Source organism: Schistocerca cancellata, chromosome 5 (genome assembly GCF_023864275.1).
Source record: "Schistocerca cancellata isolate TAMUIC-IGC-003103 chromosome 5, iqSchCanc2.1, whole genome shotgun sequence".
NCBI lineage: Eukaryota > Metazoa > Arthropoda > Insecta > Orthoptera > Acrididae > Schistocerca > Schistocerca cancellata.
The window spans coordinates 125,458,285-125,481,186 of record NC_064630.1 but is presented as its reverse complement, the minus strand read 5'-3'; the positions used below and the strand labels follow the sequence as shown (position 1 = coordinate 125,481,186).

At 41.1% G+C, this 22,902-nt stretch overlaps 2 protein-coding genes across 7 annotated transcripts in view; both read left to right on the top strand.

The window, feature by feature from the left end:
• The window catches only part of LOC126187799 (B9 domain-containing protein 2), a 68,635-nt gene extending 66,918 nt beyond the window's left edge, over positions 1–1,717 (top strand). For all 5 annotated transcript variants that reach the window (XM_049929079.1, XM_049929083.1, XM_049929082.1 and 2 more), the window contains exon 5: positions 1,529–1,717. In XM_049929079.1, coding sequence (XP_049785036.1) covers positions 1,529–1,707 — 179 coding nt within the window. In that variant the 3' untranslated portion in view covers positions 1,708–1,717. The remainder of the gene's footprint in view (positions 1–1,528) is intronic.
• Positions 1,718–1,804: 87 nt separating this feature from the next.
• LOC126187793 (tectonic-1) overlaps positions 1,805–22,902 on the top strand; it is a 97,865-nt gene continuing 76,767 nt past the window's right edge. For both annotated transcript variants that reach the window (XM_049929068.1, XM_049929067.1), the window contains exons 1-2: positions 1,805–2,224; positions 13,598–13,831. In XM_049929068.1, the coding sequence (XP_049785025.1) occupies positions 1,805–2,224; positions 13,598–13,831 (654 nt within the window). The remainder of the gene's footprint in view (positions 2,225–13,597; positions 13,832–22,902) is intronic.

The following is a 22,902-nucleotide window of genomic DNA, read 5'->3' as shown; positions in this document are numbered from 1 at the left end:
GACCTCTCTACATCAACAAACCCATTCGTATGGGTATCAGGCACATTTGGCCTACAGTCAGTTTGAGGGGAGTAAAACTGTCTGGGGTGCCATTTCATTTCAAGCAGGACCCATTTGGTTGTCATCTGTGGCACCCTGGCAACACAGTGGTATGTTGACAATATTCTATGCCCCAGTTTGATGGCAAGCCATTCTGGCCTTACATTTCAAGATAATGCCTGCCTGCATGTGGCAAGAGTTTCTGCTGCTTACCTTTGTGTTTGCCAAACTCTGCCTTGGCCAGCGAGATTGACATATACCTCCTTAATTGAGAATGTTTGGAGCATTATGGGCAGTGCCTTCCAACCAGCTTGGGATTTTGATGATCTAATGTGTCAACTGGACAGAATATGGCTTGATATCCCTCAGGAGGACATTTGACAGCTCTTATCAATCAATGCCAAGCAAAAAAATTGCTTGCATGAGAGCCAGATGTGGACAAATGTGTTACTGGCTTACTTTATTTGCAAAGCTCTTTCTCTTGAAAAAATCATCCAGTTTTTCAGAAATTGTAATCATTAGTTTGTCTGCACATGTACATCACATCTACTGATTTCTGTCCCATTTGGGTAATTGCTTCAAGGTGCATCTTTTTTTCCCCAAAAATCTCAAAAAGTTCTTCCTTCAGTGTTTGTCAAGATGCTGTAATGAATGTTCAGATGGATATAGGCTACGTATTGAAGACAAATAATTTGCCAAAAATATCACAAAGTTTATACTGAAGCTAGCTACTAGAAAGCTATTAGTAATCAAATAAATTGTTGGCTGGGATCTGATGCAACTGTGCCATTTAATGGTTCATTGCTGTGGGGTAACACCTGTCTATGGCAACAGACTGATGCAATGAAAGTTTAAGTAAACAGTGCTTTAGCTCATATTATGTAAGTTTATTTGATCATTGTTTAATAAAACTAAGATTAAACTTTGGTTTTGCTGATACATAATTACCTTTGTAACATAAAGATGGTCATTCTTTACATGTGTATGAAAAATGGCCCAGCCACTTGAGGGTTAATTCCAAAGTATTTATGTAGATTAGTGTAACACAAGAAAATTTTGAAGGCCAAAGGTTAAGCCAGTGTCCAGTGGACCCCCAAACAATTTTTCTTTGAATGCCAAATGATGAAATGTGGTCCTACTGTGGCTGAATATATACAAAATTGTTGTGGATCAGTTTGTTGTTGTCACATGTGTTACAATGTGCTGAATATTCTGTCAGACCACCATGCATTCATTACACATTTGCACTTATTCTTTGTAGTGTAGTAACTTTTCTGTATAATCTTTCCCATAGTTTTCATATTTTTCCTACAACCTCCCTACTCTTTGTGACATTATCAGAAAACAGTACTACAGAATCAAGATACAGTTTTCTGATCTGAATTTTCATGAAATTTCTGTTTGAAAATTATAAAATCAAATTGTTTTTTAATTTTACGTACACTTCACTTGAGAATATCCTTTGACTATGACTTACTTTATCTTTCAGGTACCCTTCGTGACCAAATACGGCAATATTTTGTTGGGGGTGGACCGCAGTTGAAGAATGTTGAACTTGCTTATTGTGGATATGACAGATATAGGTTGCAGACTGAAACTATGGGGATTGTTCACATGGAACTGGGAATTATCTTAAGGCACTTTGATAAGTTTGGTGTTGAATGTTAGTTACAAATGTATATTCTCTTCATATGAGTTATGGTAATAGTCATCAGAAAATAAGAATGTTGCTTCCTTTAGAATTGTTGGACATAAAAAGTTTACAATGGTCTTTCTGAATACATTATTACATCTGTTAACTTTCAATCTATGTTTATTTAGGCCCATTGAAATGCAAGATTTATTGTCTTCCCCAACTAATTATCTTTCTTATGAGCATAGTGAAATTTGTAATAACAATGAGACCCTCTGTACAACAGAAATATTAGAACTAGGAGATGTAAATTCCACACTAACTATAGTTTCAACAAACTTTGAAGGCCATGATCAGAATCTGACTCTGAATAATGTTACACAAGTGGAAAATCATACCCTTCCAGTTACTTTAGAGAACACTCTTTTGGTATCAGAACCATCAAGTAGCAAGTCAACAGAAAGTTCATATGTGGCTGTCACTACAAGTGTATTGCCAGTGAGTGAAAAACCACGATGGATTCCTGAGGAAAATTGTGCCTGTGATTTAGAGGTAAGTAAGTTGCAGTCCTAGTGAAAATAGTTTTTTAATCATTGTCTCTACCTTCCTGCCTGTGTTGTTGCATGAAAAGATAGATGCTGCAGTTGAAAGAAGTCTGAACAGTCATACCCAAAACAGAAATAATACTGCAGTGTTTATAGTATTGGAGCTGGGAATAAAACATCAGGTATAAAATCCTGAAATCAGTCTTACCTGAGACAGGGCAAATATTTTTGTGCATGTTTTCTGGTTTTGTCATCTTCATGTTTACATTTATTGAGTAACAATTTCACCACAAAAATAATTTATGAAAACTAATCATTAGTGCAATGTAAGAAGATGAAGAAGGAAGTTAATTCTGAAGCAAATCATTCACATAGTGGATTCTGAGAGCTGTGTAATATTTGAGTACATGTATTATTCAGAATTTCGCACAAGCTCTAGTTAAGGACTTGGGAGCCTGCAAATAATTTAATTGAGAGATGTCTTAAGATTTCATAGTTGTGATGGAGATTTATTTGGAAAAGAACATGTCTGAAGAAATTTAATGAATTTGGCCAAAATAAAATGTTTCCAGTGGAAATTTTTTGCAGAATATTAAGATACTAGCCCAGAAACCCAGTACTGCCTGAGTACTTATTTATTCCAGTCTTCCATTAGTTCATTTCTGCCTCCCTCCTCTCTCTTCCCATCACCTCCTCTGCCATTCTTCTGTCCAGCTGTTCTCTGCCCCCCCCCCCCCCCTTCTCTTTCTATCCATCTCCTCCTCCCATCTTTGTCTGCCCATCTGCCCCTCACCCCTCTCTCAACCTGTCTCCTTCTTCCCCCCCTCTCCTATGCATCTCCTCTTCTGCCCTCTCTTTCTCTACATCTACATATATTCTCCACAACCCACCATACAGTGCATGCAAGAGGTTACACTGTACCATTACTAGTCATTTCCTTTCCTGTTCCACTCGCAAATAGAGCGAGGTTAAAAATGACTATCTATATGCTTCCACATGAGCCCTAATTTCTTATATCTTATCTTCCTGATCCTTACACGCAATTTGTGTTGGCAGTAGTAGAATCATTTGGCAGTCAGCTTCAGATGCTGTTTCTCTAAATTTCCTGAATAATGTTTCTTGACAAGAACGTTGCCTTCCTTCCAGCGATTCCCATTTGTGTTCCTGAAGCATCTCTGTGACACTTAAGTGTCATTTGAATCTACTGGTAACAAATATATCAGCTTGCCTCAGAATTACTTCGATGTCTTCCTTCAATCTGACCTGGTACAGAGCCCAAACACTTGAGCCGTACTCAAGACAAGGTCACACCAGCATCTTATATGTGGTCTCCTTAAATACTCCCAATAAACTGAAGTTGACCATTTGCCTTCCCTACCACAGTTCTCACATTCTCGTTCCATTTCATATCACTTTGCATCATTATACGCAGGTATTTATAAAATGTAACTGCATTGAGCAGGACACTGTTAATACTGTATCCCAACAGTACAGATATTTCTTCCTACTCATCCGTATTCACTTACATTTTTCCACATTTACAGGTAGCTGCCATTCATCACACCAAGTGGAAATTTTGTCTAAGTCATGTTTTATCTTCCTACAGTCACTCAATTTCAATGCCTTACTGTACACCACAGCATTATCAGAAAATAACCACAGATTGCTGCCCACCCTTTCATTTATGTATATAGTGAACAACAGCTATCTCACTTCGCTGGGGCACTGCTGATGATACCCTTGTCTCTGATGAATACTCGCCATCAAGGACAACATACAGGGTTCTATTACTTAAGTAGTCCTTGAGCCACTCACACATCTGAGAACTTTGTTGACAGCGTGCAGTGGGGCACCATGTCAGATGTTTACCGGAAATCTAGAAATATGGAATCTGCCTGTTACCCTCCATCCATAGTCCACAGCATATCATGTCACATGAGAAAAGGGCAAGCTGAGTTTTGCAGAAGTGATGCTTTCTAAAACCATGCTGATTTGTGGACATAAGCTTCTCCCCCTCCCCCTCTCGCGGTCCATCTCCTCCTGCCCCTCTGTCTATCCATCTCCCCCCCCCCCACTCCTCTCTCTGTCCATCCCCCATGCCTTTGTCTCTCCCTTCTGTGCCCCCCCCCCCCCCCTGCCACCTCTTTGTCTTCCCTCTCAATATCCATCCCCTCCTCCACCTGTATCTGCACAGTCATGGCTGTCCACTTGTGTGCCATCTGCAGTGCATTAATGTCCTACACACATAACATGCCAGTCCTGCAGGATGTCCATTTTATGAGAGATGGAGTGTTTGACTGTATAAGTGTCATAACCATGGTGGGACCCAGATGTTGTACTCCCTGCCCTTGAACGTAACAACCTACTCAAACATTGTGAAAGAAAAAAAATGTAGGCTAACTATTTCTGTAATGAAAAAAAAAAAAAAAATCAGCTTATAGTCATCAGGAACTGAAAGAGGACAGACATACACTCAGAGTTGAAGCTATCTTAAGCTTTAGGCATTTTCAAAAGGATGAAAACAAAGATCAGGGGAGAGGAAAAGTCACTTCAAACCCTTAACCAGGCAGTAGATAGTGAAGTAAAAATTGGCAGTTAGGGTTTATAACCCTGTTTTGATGCACACTTAGTGAGCAAGCAGGGTTATAAAAGTATTCACTATTTGTAATGACACTTAGAAAAACTTTTTTGAACAATAGGTATTTTTTGACAAGTAATAAGTTCTGTGCACCACAACAGCTAACTGATATTTTGGTAAATAATAGACCAGAAAGCTGTTATTCATGAAGAGCAAGAACTTGAATAGGGGAGATGCTATGGCTTTGTGGATGGGCAAAATAATGATTGCACCCACAGGAAGGGGAGAGGGATAATCCTCTATCCAGGTAATTATGTAACACTGAAATATTACAAAAAGAGAATCATCACTTGAGGATAATATCTCTTCAAGTAGTTTTTGACTGCAGTAGATCATGCTGAATGACACCTGTCATGTTATCCATTGCCTGCAAAACAGAAACAAATAGTTAAAAAAATGTTTTTTCATCGTTTTAAAATGGCATGGCGGAATTTATATATTCACTTTTGTAAATCCAGTGCTACATAAATGCCCCTGCAGTAGAGATTGAAACCAACAGGGGCATTGATCCCAAAGTAAAAAGGAGCTTATGTTCTCCATAAGCTCAAGGAAAATGCTGACATCTCATTCGTCATGGAGAATTCTGGGGAGGTAATACTTGAATAAACCCTGATAGGAAACTGATAGGAAATTTAACACCAGTTTGCATGTTTCACCTGCACTCATTAAAAAGGGACACTGTTTCTTTTAATATATGAAGTTTTGTAGATGCTAATGTTTCATAATGAGATTGATGATTGTCTAAAAACCAACCATGTAAGTTAAAAAAATGTTTAACAGTGGCAGTGGATGGGGTTATTCAACATACTCCTGAAGTAATTGAGCCTGAGGCCTTCATAAATGTCATCAAGAAGTGCAAAATCTCACATCTGCAAAAAGGCAGTGTGCAATGCGCAACCTTGTCCATTATGCAAATAGTGAGAAAATATCCTGAGGGAGCTGATATTATTATGTTGATCGCAATGTGTCTCTCTGTGTTACTCCCTGTTTTCATCTTCAGCACACTACTACAACCATTTCAATAAATATTTTCTATGTGAACAGTGTCGTAACTTATAGTAAGATTCATATTTTTATTAATTACAGTGATCTATTTAAATAAGACTTTCTTTGACTCATTTGTCAAAAATTCATGCCCAAGTTACCTCAGGACAATATTTTGCATCATAGGGAGTCTGATTACACAATTTCATAATTAAAAATACTCCATATTATTTATCATACCTCCTTATTCCTCCCCCCATTAACCATGGACCTTGCCGTTGGTGGGGAGGCTTGCGTGCCTCAACGATACAGATAGCCGTACCGTAGGTGCAACCACAACGGTGGGGTATCTGTTGAGAGGCCAGACAAACGTGTGGTTCCTGAAGAGGGGCAGCAGCCTTTTCATTAGTTGCAGGGGCAACAGTCTGGATGATTGACTGATCTGGCCTTGTAACATTAACCAAAACGGCCTTGCTGTTGTGGTACTGCGAACAGCTGAAAGCAAGAAGAAACTACAGCCGTAATTTTTCCCGAGGGCATGCAGCTTTACTGTATGGTTAAATGATGATGGTGTCCTCTTGGGTAAAATATTCCAGAGGTAAAATAGTCCCCCATTTGGAACTCCGGGTGGGGACTACTCAAGAGGACGTCGTTATCAGGAGAAAGAAAACTGGCATTCTACGGATCGGAGCGTGGAATGTCAGATCCCTTAATCGGGCAGATAGGTTAGAAAATTTAAAAAGGGAAATGGATAGGTTAAAGTTAGATATAGTGGGAATTAGTGAAGTTCGGTGGCAGGAGGAACAAGACTTCTGGTCAGGTGAATAGAGGGTTATAAATACAAAATCAAATAGGGGTAATGCAGGAGTAGGTTTAATAATGAATAAAAAAATGGGAGTGCGAGTAAGCTACTACAAACAGCATAGTGAACGTATTATGGTGGCCAAGATAGACACGAAGCCCATGCCTACTACAGTAGTACAAGTTTATATGCCAACTAGCTCTGCAGATGACGAAGAAATTGAAGAAATGTATGATGAGATAAAAGAAATTATTCAGGTAGTGAAGGGAGACGAAAATTTAATAGTCATGGGTGACTGGAATTCGACAGTAAGAAAAGGGAAAGAAGGAAACATTGTAGGTGAATATGGATTGGGGCTAAGAAATGAAAGAGGAAGCAGTCTGGTAGAATTTTGCACAGAGCATAACTTAATCATAGCTAACACTTGGTTCAAGAATCATAAAAGAAGGTCGTATACATGGAAGAATCCTGGAGATACTAAAAGGTATCAGATAGATTATATAATGGTTAGACAGAGATTTAGGAACCAGGTTTTAAATTGTAGGACATTTCCAGGGGCAGATGTGGACTCTGACCACAATCTATTGGTTATGATCTGTAGATTAAAACTGAAGAAATTGCAAAAAGGTGGGAATTTAAGGAGATGGGACCTGGATAAACTGACTAAACCAGAGGTTGTACAGAGTTTCAGGGAGAGCATAAGGGAACAATTGACAGGAATGGGGAAAGAAATACAGTAAAAGAAGAATGGGTAGCTCTGAGGGATGAAATAGTGAAGGCAGCAGAGGATCAAATAGGTAAAAAGACGAGGGCTAGTAGAAACCCTTGGGTAACAGAAGAAATATTGAATTTAATTGATGAAAGGAGAAAATATAAAAATGCAGTAAATGAAGCAGGCAAAAAGGAATACAAACGTCTCAAAAATGAGATTGACAGGAAGTGCAAAATGGCTAAGCAGGCATGGCTAGAGGACAAATGTAAGGATGTGGAGGCTTATCTCACTAGGGGTAAGATAGATACAGCCTACAGGAAAATTAAAGAGACCTTTGGAGGAAAGAGAGCCACTTACATGAATATCAAGAACTCAGATGGAAACCCAGTTCTAAGCAAAGAGGGGAAAGCAGAAATGTGGAAGGCATATATAGAGGTCTATACAAGGGCGATGCACTTGAGAACAATATTATGGAAATGGAAGAGGATGTAGATGAAGATGAAATGGGAGATATGATACTGCATGAAGAGTGTGACAGAGCACTGAAAGACCTGAGTCAAAACAAGGCCCCGGGAGTAGACAACATTCCATTAGAACTACTGACGGCCTTGGGAGAGCCAGTCCTGACAAAACTCTACCATCTGGTGAGCAAGGTGTATGAGACAGGCGAAATACCCTCAGACTTCAAGAAGAATATAATAATTCCAATCCCAAAGAAAGCAGGTGTTGACAGATGTGAAAATTACCAAACTATCAGTTTAATAAGTCACAGCTGCAAAATACTAACACAGATTATTTACAGACGAATGGAAAAACTGGTAGAAGCTGACCTCGGGGAAGATCAGTTTGGATTCCGTAGAAATGTTGGAACACGTGAGGCAATACTGACCTTACGACTTATCTTAGAAGAAAGATTAAGGAAAGGCAAACCTACGTTTCTAGCATTTGTAGACTTAGAGAAAGCTTTTGACAATGTTGACTGGAATACTCTCTTTCAAATTCTAAAGGTGGGAGGGGTAAAATACAGGGAGCGAAAGGCTATTTACAATTTGTACAGAAACCAGATGGCAGTTATAAGAGTCGAGGGACATCAGAGGGAAGCAGTGGTTGGTAAGGCAGTGAGACAGGGTTGTAGCCTCTCCCCGATGTTATTCAATCTGTATATTGAGCAAGCAGTAAAGGAAACAAAAGAAAAATTTGGAGTAGGTATTAAAATCCAGGGAGAAGAAATAAAAACTTTGAGGTTCGCCGATGACATTGTAATTCTGTCAGAGACTGCAAAGTACTTGGAAGAGCAGTTGAATGGAATGAACAGTGTCTTGAAAGGAGGATGTAAGATGAACATCAACAAAAGCAAAACAAGGATAATGGAATGTAGTCGAATTAAGTCGGGTGCTGCTGAGGGAATTAGGTTAGGTAATGAGACACTTAAATTAGTAAAGGAGTTTTTCTATTTGGGGAGCAAAATAACTGATGATGGTCGAAGTAGAGAGGATATAAAATGTAGACTGGCAATGGCAAGGAAAGCGTTTCTGAAGAAGAGAAATTTGTTAACATCGAATATAGATTTAAGTGTCAGGAAGTCACTTCTGAAAGTAGTTGTATGGAGTGTAGCCATGTATGGAAGTGAAACATGGACAATAAATAGTTTAGACAATAAGAGAATGTGGTTCATGGTGTGGGTTCCTGTAGTCATGTCCTAGTTCATGAACCACGGGCAACATATGAGTGGCCAAGTAAGTGGTCCCGACAGTCGGGATACCAGTTACTTTGGAATAAGGCTGGGCATCTCGGACATATTCTGAGTCGTGGTCACCTTTGTGCTCATATGGCAAAGACTACCAAATCCACCAGTTAGTCCCTCAGCCGTTAGGGGTAAAACCCAATGGGACTCAGGGCAAGTAAGGCTAGCAACCTGCTTCCCTGGTACTTTAAATATGATGCTGGCAATAATCAGAGCAAAATGCGTCGGACCTTTGGAGGTGACGGAGTCCCACCTCTAACTGACAAACCAGGGACTCCTAAGATACGACTTGGCAAACAAATGGTAATGAGATGGGGAGCTATTAATATCAATGGGGGCTACTCTGGGAAGAAGGTAGAGCTGGCAGAGGCTGCAAGTAAGATGGAGCTGGACGTTTTAGCTGTTAGTGACATTCGGGTAAGGGGTGAGAAAGAAGAAGATGTGGGAGAATACAAGGTCTACCTGTCAGGAGTCAAAGCAGGAATAGCACAATGGGGTGTAGGGCTTTACATCAGGAAAGAAATGGAACCCAGCGTAGTTGCAATAAAGTATGTAAACGAACGACTGATGTGGATAGATTTGACAGTGTCTAGCAAGAAAATTAGGATTGTGTCAGTATATTCGCATTGTGAAGGGACAGATCAAGATAAGATGGATAGTTTTTATGAGGCACTCAGTGATGTAGTTGTTAGAGTAAAGGACAAGGATAGTGTTCTGCTCATGGGTGATTTTAATGCCAGGATTGGAAATCGAACAGAAGGGTATGAAAAGGTTATGGGTAAATTTGGAGAGGATATGGAGGCCAACAGGAAGGGGAAACAACTCTTGGATTTCTGTGCCAGTATGAGCTTAGTAATCACAAACTCCTTTTTTAAACATAAGAACATTCACCGGTATACTTGGGAAGGCAGGGGAACCAGATCTGTCATTGACTATATAATAACAGATCAGGAATTCAGGAAGGCTGTGAGGGACACACGTGTATTCAGGGGATTCTTTGATGATACTGATCATTATTTAATCTGCAGTGAAATTGGGATTGTGAGGGCGAAAGTGCAGGAGGTCAGGTCCATATGTAGGAGGATAAGAGTGGAGAAACTTCAGGATAAGGAATTCAGGCACAAGTACATAACAGCGAACTCAGAAAGGTTCCAGTTAGTTGAATGTAGTCAATTACAGTCATTGGAAAAGGAATGGACAAGGTACAGGGACACAGTACTAGAAGTGGCTAAAGAATGTCTTGGAACAGTAGTGTGTAAAAGTAGGATGAAGCAAACAGCTTGGTGGAATGATACAGTCAAGGCAGCCTGTAAAAGGAAAAAGAAGGCGTATCAAAAATGGCTACATACCAGAACCCAGGTACACAGAGAAAGTTATGTTGAAGAAAGAAACAAAGCCAAACAGATAATTGCAGCATCAAAGAAGAAATCGTGGGAAGACTTTGGAAACAGGTTGGAGACTATGGGTCAAGCTGCTGGAAAACCATTCTGGAGTGTAATTAGCAGTCTTCGAAAGGGAGGTAAGAAGGAAATGACAAGTATTTTGGACAGGTCAGGAAAACTGCTGGTGAATCCTGTGGATGCCTTGGGCAGATGGAGGGAATATTTTGAGGAGTTGCTCAATGTAGGTGAAAATGCGATCAGTAATGTTTCAGATTTCGAGGTAGAATGGGATAGGAATGATGATGGAAATAGGATCACATTTGAGGAAGTGGAAAAAATGGTCAATAGATTGCAGTGCAATAAAGCGGCTGGGGTGGATGAAATTAAGTCGGAACTCATCAAATACAGTGGAATGTCAGGTCTTAAATGGCTACACAGGATAATTGAAATGGCCTGGGAGGCGGGACAGGTTCCATCAGACTGGACAAAAGCAGTAATCACACCAATCTTTAAACATGGAAACAGAAAAGTTTGTAACAACTACAGAGGTATCTCTTTAATCAGTGTTGTGGGTAAAATCTTCGCAGGTATTGTTGAAAGGAAAGTGCGAGTATTAGTTGAGGACCAATTGGATGAAAATCAGTGTGGGTTTAGGCCTCTTAGAGGTTGTCAGGACCAGATCTTTAGCTTACGGCAAATAATGGAGAAGTGTTATGAGTGGAACAGGGAATTGTATCTATGCTTTATAGATCTAGAAAAGGCATATGACCGGGTTCCTAGGAGGAAGTTATTGTCTGTTCTACAAGATTATGGAATAGGAGGCAAACTTTTACAAGCAATTAAAGGTCTTTACATGGATAGTCAGGCAGGAGTTAGAGTTGACGGTAAATTGAGTTCATGGTTCAGAGTAGTTTCAGGGGTAAGACAAGGCTGCAACCTGTCTCCACTGTTGTTCATATTATTTATGGATCATATGTTGAAAGCAATAGACTGGCTGGGTGAGATTAAGATATGTGAACACAAAATAAGCAGTCTTGCATATGCGGATGACTTAGTTGTGATGGCAGATTCAATTGAAAGTTTGCAAAGTAATATTTCAGAGCTAGATCAGAAATGTAAGGACTATGGTATGAAGATTAGCATCTCCAAAACGAAAGTAATGTCAGTGGGAAAGAAATATAAACGGATTGAGTGCCAAATAGGAGGAACAAAGTTAGAACAGGTGGACGGTTTCAAGTACTTAGGATGCATATTCTCACAGGATGGCAACATAGTGAAAGAACTGGAAGCGAGGTGTAGCAAAGCTAATGCAGTGAGTGCTCAGCTACGATCTACTCTCTTATGCAAGAAGGAAGTCAGTACCAAGACTAAGTTATCTGTGCACCGTTCAATCTTTCGACCAACTTTGTTGTATGGGAGCGAAAGCTGGGTGGATTCAGGTTACCTTATCAACAAGGTTGAGGTTACGGATATGAAAGTCGCTAGGATGATTGCAGGTACTAGTAGATGGGAACAATGGCAGGAGGGTGTCCACAATGAGGAAATCAAAGAAAAACTGGGAATGAACTCTATAGATGTAGCAGTCAGGGCGAACAGGCTTAGATGGTGGGGTCATGTTACACGCATGAGAGAAGCAAGGCTACCCAAGAGACTCATGGATTCAGCAGTAGAGGGTAGGAGGAGTCGGGGCAGACCGAGGAGAAGGTACCTGGATTCGGTTAAGAATGATTTTGAAGTAATAGGTTTAACATCAGAAGAGGCACCAATGTTAGCACTGAATAGGGGATCATGGAGGAACTGTATAAGGGGGCTATGCTCCAGACTGAACACTGAAAGGCATAATCAGTCTTAAATCATGATGATGATGATGATGATGATGATGAATAAGAGAATAGAAGCTTTCGAAATGTGGTGCTACAGAAGAATGTTGAAGATTAGGTGGGTAGATCACGTAACTAATGAGGAGGTACTGAAAAGGATTGGGGAGAAGAGAAGTTTGTGGCACAACTTGACTAGATGAAGGGATCGGTTGGTAGGACATGTCCTGAGGCATCAAGGGATCACAAATTTAGCTTTGGAGGGTAAAAATCGTAGAGGGAGACCAAGAGATGAATACACTAAGCAGATTCAGAAGGATGTAGGTTGTAGTAGGTACTGGGAGATGAAGGAGCTTGCACAGGATAGATTAGCATGGAGAGCTGCATCAAACCAGTCTCAGGACTGAAGACCACAACAACAATACAACAACCTCTTAATTCTCTAAACTGCAAGCAAAAATATATTTTTGGACGTATAATCATAATATAAAGTGAATATGTAATTGTTAGATATAAAATTGAATTATGAAAAAATGAAACTGATCTTTCCATCTTCATAGGCTCTTGAAGTTGGTAGTCACCATTGTAATAATCTCTATCTCCATTCTAAAAATCCTGAGAATTAGTTTTTGTGCAAGACATTTGAGAGATAGTATGTTCAGGATTACGTTCAAGGATATCTCTCCTTACTATTCACAGTGATTGTTTCATTACTTGTCACTGCCTAACACACAGAAATTAGGGGCCACTGATGTTACATGTTTGGATTCTTGCCAAGCAATCAAACTGAAGCTGCATTTAAATGTTTCTCCAACAGTTGTGGCAGTGTCTCAAACCTAGTGAGGTCCAGGTACCTTACTTTGGAAATTCCATGAGTGTGATTTTGCACACAATATTTTAATGACTGACAGGTACTTTGAGCAGAGGTCTTCTGTGAACCAACTACCTTTTCTCCAGTCTAGTTGAAGTCAAGCACAAAAACAGATTAAGGCCATTACTCAAAAAAACTTTGTGATGATGATGATGATGATGATGATGATTATGATGATAATGATAATGATGTGACAGTGAGCACCCAGTCCCTGATTATCTGAAGATGCCTAATTTCCTGCCTTATGTCTTTTCCCCACATTATGAAGTATTATTGCACTGTTACACACAATTCACTTTGTACTTTTGAGAAAGATGAAAATCTGTATGTAAATTTTGTTTAATGTCTTTAAGTGTGCATGTATAATCATAAAGACATGATGATGTAAAGAGAATTGAATGATGATTTAATATCACATTTTCTTTTGCAGTTAAATTCCTGTGACATAAACTGCTGTTGTGATGCTGACTGTTCAGAGGAGGACCGATTAGTTTTCCTCAGATGTGAAGAAAAACCTCCATTGCCTCCAGATCCTCGATATTGCTACAGAACACAGTTTATATATAAAAACAACACAAAATATAAATTAACTACTACTAGTAATGGCCTGTTTTGCATTGTGAAAGAAAACCTTCCAAAGCATTTGAAATATATGGAGGGAAAGGTAAGACTGATGTTTTACTACAATAATATTTATTTCCAGTAGCATCAACATCTACATCTACAGCTATGCTCTGCTAACCACCAGGGGGTGCATGGCAGAGGGTACGTCCCACTGTACCAGTTATTAGGATTTTTTCCTGTTCCATTCACATATAGAACACAAGAAGAATGATTGTTTGAATGACACTGTGCGGCCATAGTTATTCTAATCTTATTCTCATGATCTCTATGTGAGCAATATGTAGGGGATTGTAGTACTTTTTCGGGATAGTTTATGTCTATCTTCAGGAGTCTTCCAGTTCAGTTCCTTTAGTATCTCTGAGACGCTCTCCCACAGATTTAACAAACCTGTGACCATTCATACTGCTCTTCTCTGTAAACATTCAGTATGCTTGTTAGTCATATCTGGTATGGGTCCAACATACTTGAGCAACATTCTTGAACTAGTTGCACAAGTGATTTGTAACCAATCTCCTTTGTTGGCTGATTGCACTACCCCAGTATTCTACCAACAAACCAAAGTCTACCATGTGCCTTACCCATGAATGAACCTATGTGATCATTCCATTTCATATCCCTAGTCTTACAGCCGGGTATTTGTATGAGTTGGCTGAATCCAGCAGTGATGCATTGATAGTTTAGTCATAAATACTACCTTTTTTCATTTTGTAAAGTGCAAAATTCTACATTTCTGAAAATTTAGAGTAAGTTGCTGATCTCTGCACCACTTTTAAATTTTAACAAGATCTGACTAAATATTTATGCAGCTTCTTTCAGGTAATATTTCATTACAGATAACTGCATCATCTCCAGAAAACGTGATTTTACTATTAATATTGTCTGCAAGGTCATTAATATACAACTTGAACAGCAAGGGTCCCAACACACTACCTTTGGGCACACCCCAGGTCTTTCGACATCTGATGATGACTCTCCATCCAAAGTAACATGCTGCGTCCTCCCTACCAAAAAGCCCTCAAACTAGTCACAAATTTCACTTGGTACTCCATATGATAGTACTTTTGACATGAGTGAAGGAGGGGCATTGAGCCAAATGCTTTTTGGAAATAAAGAAATATTGCATCCATTTGATTGCCTTGATCCAAAACTTTCAGTATATCATGTGAGAAAAAGTATAAGTTGGGTTTCACATGATTTATGTTTTCAAAATTCATGCTGGTTGGCATTGAGGAGGTCATTATGTTTGAGCTCAGAATATGTTCTAAGATTCTACAAGAAATTGATGTCAAGAATATTGGACGGTAGTTTTGTGGCTCTCTTCTATTACCCTTATGAGACGGGTGTGACCTGTGGCTTTTTCCAAGAACTGGACACAGTTTTCAGTTTGAGGGATCTATGATAGATTATAGTTAGAAGAGGGGCTAACTGAACTGCAAATTCAGTATAGAATCTGAGGTGAATGTGTGCTATTAACATTATACCTCAGACAGTCTTAAGAATTTTTTTTACAATTGGTTCATTTGCAGATATGAAATAGAAAGAGTCTCAAAACCAACCCAACACCAACAACAATAGCTGATGTATTAAATTCCAGTGTTACAAGTAGGGAACTGAACAGACAGCTTAGCATTAGAGGGAGACAAAAAACTAATAATCATGGGGAAATGGAATGCTGTATTAGAATAAGGAATAAAAGGCAAAGTTATGGGTGAACGTGAGCTTGGTGATAGAAATGAATGAGGAGAAGACATTTTGAGCTCTGTAGTAAATTTTAGCAAATGTGCTGTTCAAAAATCATGAGGGGACAAGGTGTACTTGGAAAAGTAGTCACAGGAAACTAGCAGCATTCTGTCATGTTGAGGCAGAGATTCCAAAATAAGATACTGAATTGCTAGGCATACCTCTTTCAAATTCTAAAGGTGGCAGGGGTAAAATACAGGGAGCGAAAGGCTATTTACAATTTGTACAGAAACCAGATGGCAGTTATAAGAGTCGAGGGGCATGAAAGGGAAGCAGTGGTTGGGAAGGGAGTGAGACAGGGTTGTAGCCTCTCCCCGATGTTATTCAATCTGTATATTGAGCAAGCAGTAAAGGAAACAAAAGAAAAATTTGGAGTAGGTATTAAAATCCAGGGAGAAGAAATAAAAACTTTGAGGTTCGCCGATGACATTGTAATTCTGTCAGAGACAGCAAAGTACTCGGAAGAGCAGTTGAATGGAATGGACAGTGTCTTGAAAGGAGGATATAAGATGAACACCAACAAAAGCAAAACAAGGATAATGGAATGTAGTCGAATTAAGTCGGGTGCTGCTGAGGGAATTAGGTTAGGTAATGAGACACTTAAAGTAGTAAAGGAGTTTTTCTATTTGGGGAGCAAAATAACTGATGATGGTTGAAGTAGAGAGGATATAAAATCTAGACTGGCAATGGCAAGAAAAGCGTTTCTGGAGAAGAGAAATTTGTTTACATCGATTATAGATTTAAGTGTCAGGAAGTGGTTTCTGAAAGTATTTGTATGGAGTGTAGCCATGTATGGAAGTGAAACATGGACAATAAATAGTTTGGACAAGAAGAGAATAGAAGCTTTCGAAATGTGGTGCTACAGAAAAAAGTTGAAGATTAGGTGAGTAGATCACGTAACTGATGAGGAGGTATTGAATAGAATTGGGAAGAAGAGAAGTTTGTGGCACAACTTGACTTGAAGAAGGGATCGGTTGGTAGGACATGTCCTGAGGCATCAAGGGATCACAAATTTAGCATTGGAGGACAGCATGGACATTAAAAATCGTAGAGGGAGACCAAGAGATGAACACACTAAACAGATTCAGAAGGATGTAGGCTGCAGTAGGTACTGGGAGATGAAGGAGCTTGCACAGGATAGATTAGCATGGAGGGCTGCATCAAACCAGTCTCAGGACTGAAGACCACAACAACAACAACCTAGTAGCAATTATAAACTTGGATCATAATTTAGATGTAAGAAACTTTTCAGGAAAGGGCAAAGCCAATATGTGGGTTACGGATTATTGAGAAATTAAGGTGTGCATTTGAATTTTCCCTGAGACTGTGATAATGAATACCGTGTTAGGTAGATCAAAAATGTAAGAAAAGATAGATTGCTACTTATGTAAAGATAACACACTAAGTTATTGACAGGCACAATTAAAACACACTTACATATAAACTTTTGGCCTCAGCCTTCACTGGAAAAATAGAAACACACACTATTCATTTACACAAGCAAACACACCTCACACACATGACTGCCAACTCTGGCAGCTTGGACCAGAATGCAAATGTCACATGGGATGGAAGCAGCAGTCTGGAGGGCACAGGGAAGAGCAAGGGCAAGGGGAAAGTGAAGGCATAACAGTGCACAGGTGGGGCAAGAGAGGACCCTGTACGGCAGAGTTCTCAGGGTCTAGAATGCCAATAGGCACAGCGTCAACAGATTGTGGAGCAGGGAGGAGGGGAAAACAGAGCAAAAAGAAGAGGAAAGATGGGTGGGTGTGTTGGCAGAGGGTGGCAAACAAAGAGAGTGGGAGATGAGAATGGGGAGGAGCTGATAGAACAGAGGGGATGGAAACTGTTGGGTGGAGGGTGTGGGGACAATATGCTGTCATAAGTTGGAGGAGACTCCTTTCACAGTGACTCTCACCTTTTTAGATACCCCCAGCCCTGTCTCTCACAAACCTGGCACTGCAAAAACACATGCATCTCCATGGCACAGACATCCCAGAACCATCTCTGATCCCTCTGCAATATACTGCTACTATTCAGTTCATGCTTCATACATCTGAAAATGAATCCTTTGGTCTACAGCACCAGGAGGAGCTTTCCATACACCATCCACACAAGTTATCCAACATGCTGACATCCTACTGCCCCTATCCTAGTCATGGCGTTCCTCCTCATCCAACCCTCATAGCACCTAAACCCTGCCTAGCTGACCTTCTCTACTTGCCACATCCCCAAAAACTACGTAACAACTCTTGACCAAATCCACAGCTGAAACAGTCCTGTAACACTGCTGTTAATATTTCCACCAAAACCCTCAGTTCCACAGAAGTTTCAGTCCTATCCAGAGGTCTCACCTTTTGCTCTACACCCAAATTGATCCATGCTGGAATTGTCAAGGACCTACTCTTCTTCTCCCAATTCCTTCAATGGAAGCATTTATTTGTTGTTAATCCCTCCAACCAAAGACAACCTAATTCCAACATTGAATCCTGCCTCTCCCAGTTCATACCACCATTCAACCACAATCCTCCCACCTCCTCTCTCCCACCTAAATACCTGCTGGTCACCTTCCAGGGATTCCGTACCTCCAACTTAGCCTCACCATCCATCCCTAGGTCCCTTCCTCACAACACCAAATTTTCAGCAGAAGAAAGAATAGTCATGCACAACCTCAAAACTAATCCTGACCTAATCATCCTACCTGCAGACAAAGGTTCCATCATTGTTGTTATGAATCACAGTGACTACCTGGCAGAAGGCCTCCGCCAATTATCTGGCTCCTCCACAAATAAACTCTGCCATAGTGATCCCATCCCAGAAATCCAACACAACCTCCAATCCCTGCTTGAAGCCATAGGCCCTTCCCATAACCTCTTCCCTAAATCCATTTCCCTCCTCACCTCAATGACATCCCATACACCCACCTTCTACATGCTCCCCAAAATCCACAAACCCAACAACCCTGGATGCCCCATTGTGGGCTGTTATTGTGCCCCTGCTGAAAGAATTGCAGCCTCAGTGACCAGCATTCCAACCAACTGCCCACAATCTAGCCTCCCACATTGAAGATACCAACTACTTCCTTCAAAGACTCTCCACCATCCCACCCCTGTACCTCCTGGATTCCTACTCATCATTGTTGATGTCACCTTATAAACCAATATCCCACATATCCATGGTCTTACTGCTACTGAACACTCCCTTTCCTATCATCCTTCAGACTCCAAACACACTACCTCATTTCTCATACACCTACTAACTTTATTTTAACCCACAACTACCTCTCCTTTGAAGGAAATGTATACAAACAAATTTGGGTCACTGCCATGGTTATTCAAATGGCACCCTCCCATGCCAACCTGTTTGTGGGCCATGTAGAGCAGACCTTCCTAGCCTCCAAAAATGCCAAACACCTAGCCTGGTTCAGGTTCATTGATGATATCTTCATAATCTGGACTCAGGGCCAAGGCACCATATCACTGTTCCGTCACAATCTCAACACCTTCTCTCCCATCCATTTCACCTTGCCCTCCTCAATCCAGCATGCCACCTTCCTAGACATTGACCTCCTCCTCTCTGATTGCTCCATCCACACCTCTGTCCCCATTAAACCACCAACAGTAGCTGCATTTCGACGGCTGCCATCCCTTTCACACCAAAAAAATCCCTCCCACACAGCCTCGCCACACAGAGATGGTGTATCTGCTATGTCAAGAAGCCCCTTGCCCAATATGCTGAGATTCTTACCAAGGCCTTCACAGGTAGGCATTATCTCCCAGACCTAGTCTGCAGACAGAACTCCCATCTTATTTCCTCTCACAACCCCAGCTCCCCACCCACCCTAAGAAGCAGCCACGGAAGTGTGCCCCCTTCATCACCCAGTACCACCCCAGACTGGAACAAGTGAACCACATCCTTCACCAGGTCTTTGATTATCTATCATCATGCCCTAAAATGAGGGACATCTTACCTGAGATCCTTCCCACCCCTCCTAAAGTTGTGTTCCATCACCTACCCAACCTCCACAACATCCTAGACCTACCCAATGCCACTCTCAATCCCAACCCCTTGCCACAAGGATCATATCCCTCTGCAAGACCCTGGTGCAAGACCTACCCAATCCACCGACTCGGCACTCCCTATTCCAATGCTGTTACAGGTTTATCCTACTCCTTAAGGGCTGGGCCATCTGTGAAAGTAGCCATGTCATTTACCAGCTCTGCTGCAATCATTGCACAGCTTTTTATATTGGTGTGACTACCAACCAGCTGTCCACCAGGATGAATGGCCACTGCAAAACTGTGGCCAAGAGCAAAGTAGACCACCCTGTGGCATAACATAGAGCTGAACATAACATGCTTCATTTAAATGGCTGCTTCACTATCTGAGCCATCTGGATCCTCCATTCCATTACCAGCTTTTTTGAATTTCGCAGAGGAAGTCATCCTTACAACACATTCTCTGCTCTCTTAATTATCCTGGACTCAACCTAACATACTGTCCCGACTCCCTCCACCCAACAGTTTCCACTCCATATGTCCTATTACCTCCTCCCATTCTTGTCTCCCAACCTCTTTGTTGCACCCACCCATTCCAGTCCCTGCATACACTGCCAGACAGTGCTCCTATCTTCCGCCACTTGCACACTGCTATCCCTTCCCCTTCCCCTTCCCCTTCCCCTTCCACTTCCCCTTCCCCTTCCCCTTCCCCTTCCCCTTCCCCTTCCCCTTCCCCTTCCCCTTCCCCTTCCCCTTCCCCTTCCCCTTCCCCTTCCCCTTCCCCTTCCCCTTCCCCTTCCCCTTCCCCTTCCCCTTCCCCTTCCCCTTCCCCTCGATATTTCTGCTTCCGTCCTATGTGATCGTTGCTTTCTGGCCCAAGCTGCAGGAGTTGACAGTCATGTGGGCATGAGGTGTGCTTGCTTGTGTGAATGAATGGTGTATGTTTCTCTTTTTCCAACAAAGGCTTGAGGCCGAAAGCTTGTGTGTAAGTGTCTCTTAATTGTGTCTTTCTGCAACTTAGTATCTTATCTTTATAATCAATCTATCTTTTCCTACATTGTTGATATTCCTACCTGGAGCTTCCATTGTTTGATATTTGGTAGTTCAGTTGAGGAGGAAAGTTCATCTAAAAAAAAGGGCATGAGAAAGGTGACTACAAAGAAATTGTGGGTGACAGAAGAAATGCAGACCAATGTGTGATTTTAGGCTTTCCTAGCAAATCAACTATTTATACTATATCCAGCTGGATGCATTCGTTTTTGTAACACAATATTTCAATAGTATACCTTGCCATCATCTTCATCTGATATAGGTACGACGAGCAGCTTGGCTACATCCTACCTCCTGTATGCTCTTATCGTACCCCACCCTTTCTTCCACTGCGAGTTGCATATTGTGATAGGCAGAGTGGTGGGGGGAGATGGTGCCACCAGATGCTGGGTGCAAACTGCGGTTCCTCAGTACCCCTGTGGCCTGTGTTGGGCACAGATGTCGCTCTCAGCCAACACTGAGAGTGAACCCATTGTCAGTTGATCAGCCTGTCAGCCACTTGTATTTCAGTAGCCTTCTTCAGAACACAGACCCAAAGTGACAAGCTCTGTCTTAGCACTTCCTTTTCTTCATACTTCACAGAGTCTGCTGTAGCCATGCAGTGTTCTGCAACTGCAGATTTTTGTTGTTTGCTGAAGTTTGGTATGTCACCTTTGTGCGTTGGATCTTTTTTCAGTTGCCCATACAGTCTCCCCAATATATGCCTTACCACATTTACTTGGAATATGGTAAAAACCTGCTTTATGGAGCCCCTAGTCATCTTTCACCATGCATAATAGGGCATCTATTATTGTAGATGGATGGGAAACATATTTAAGTTAAATTTATCCAGGATTCAGCTGATTTTGTTTGATACGCTGTAGGCATAAGGCAGATACACCATTACCTCCTCCTCGTCGTTTTCTGTCTGCTAGTCTTGTACTTTCTGCCTGATTGCTCTTCAATTTGTTGCTTGCTGTATCTGTTCTTTTTGAAATATGTGTGTAAATTTTTTAAGCTCCCTTCGTAGGCTTTCTTCATCCAATATTGTGCAGGCCTTGTGTACCTCTGTATGTAGCACACCCTCATGCTGTGCAGGATGATGGCAGCTAGCAAATCAGTGTTGGTGGCTTTCCTGTACACATTGTATCATATAGTGCTGTCTGTTGTGCATTTAACTAAGATGTCCAAAAAGAGGAGTACACCATTCTCTTCCATCTCCTTGGTGAATTTGATATTAGTGTGCAAAGAGTTCAGATATTGGAGGAATTCCAGTTAGTCATTGTAGCAGTGAATTTCCACCAATCAATTTGAGATAATCAGTATGCTCCACTCTGGTGAAGAGTGATACCACACCAAAGCTCACTGTAAGGTCCTGGTCATGGAGGCATAGGTCCTGCAGCTGTTGAATGAAATGTACAGAGATCCTGATGTGGTGCTGACATTTACTGACATAGGGGCTTATATTGCCATTAGATGTTTGGTCAGCTGGTATGTTGGTGTGCATATGATGCTTACAATAGGACATTGAGAAATATCCTGTTTGTGAACCAGTGGTAAGCCATAGAGTCTTGGTGGTGCAGCAGCTTGTGGTCAAAGCTTCTTAACGATTTCCTTCGGCAGGGACTGTTGCCGAAGCTCTATAGTCTCCTTCTTGACTCTGTTGGTCTGGTTTCCTTTCAATTTTCTTTATGTTGGATCCTAGAGTAGGTTGTAAATTTTGTGATTGTACTCTGACACCAGTAACAGTACAGTGGCATTTCCTTTGTTCACAGGTAGAATAACTATTTAAGGACCATTCCATAGTTCTCGAATGGCAGCTCTTTCCACTTTCATGACATTCATCCTTGGTGGGATGCTTCTAGTGAGCACGCAATGTGTTTCTGGATGTATCTCTTTTGCATTGGTGGTAGGGAGGGTGGAAATTTCTGGTTCTACATGCTAGATGAAATCTGCATCAGGCATAGCAGTCAGTGTTGATGCAAAGTTGAGTCCCTTTTCCAGAACTGAGTTTGCTGCATCATCAATCTCTTTGCCTGTGAGGTTGATTATGGTTCATTGTTGCTCTTCTTGTGGCTGTTGTTCTCTTGCTGCTATGTGTTCAAACTTGGAGACTTGTTCGGTGGTAGTATTACATCGAGATCAGCCCACATGATCTAAAGAAATGGCATCAGCCCACCCCCCAAGAATCAGGCAAGAGTTAACAGCCATCTATAACTGGAGTGCGAGTAATTCCTTAGATGTTGTATCCAGTTGCCAAGTGTACCAAATCATTTCCCTTACAAGTGCCAGACTAGCTATTCTTGTGATCCAATGGGCAGTGCAGTTTTTATGCAATAGACAA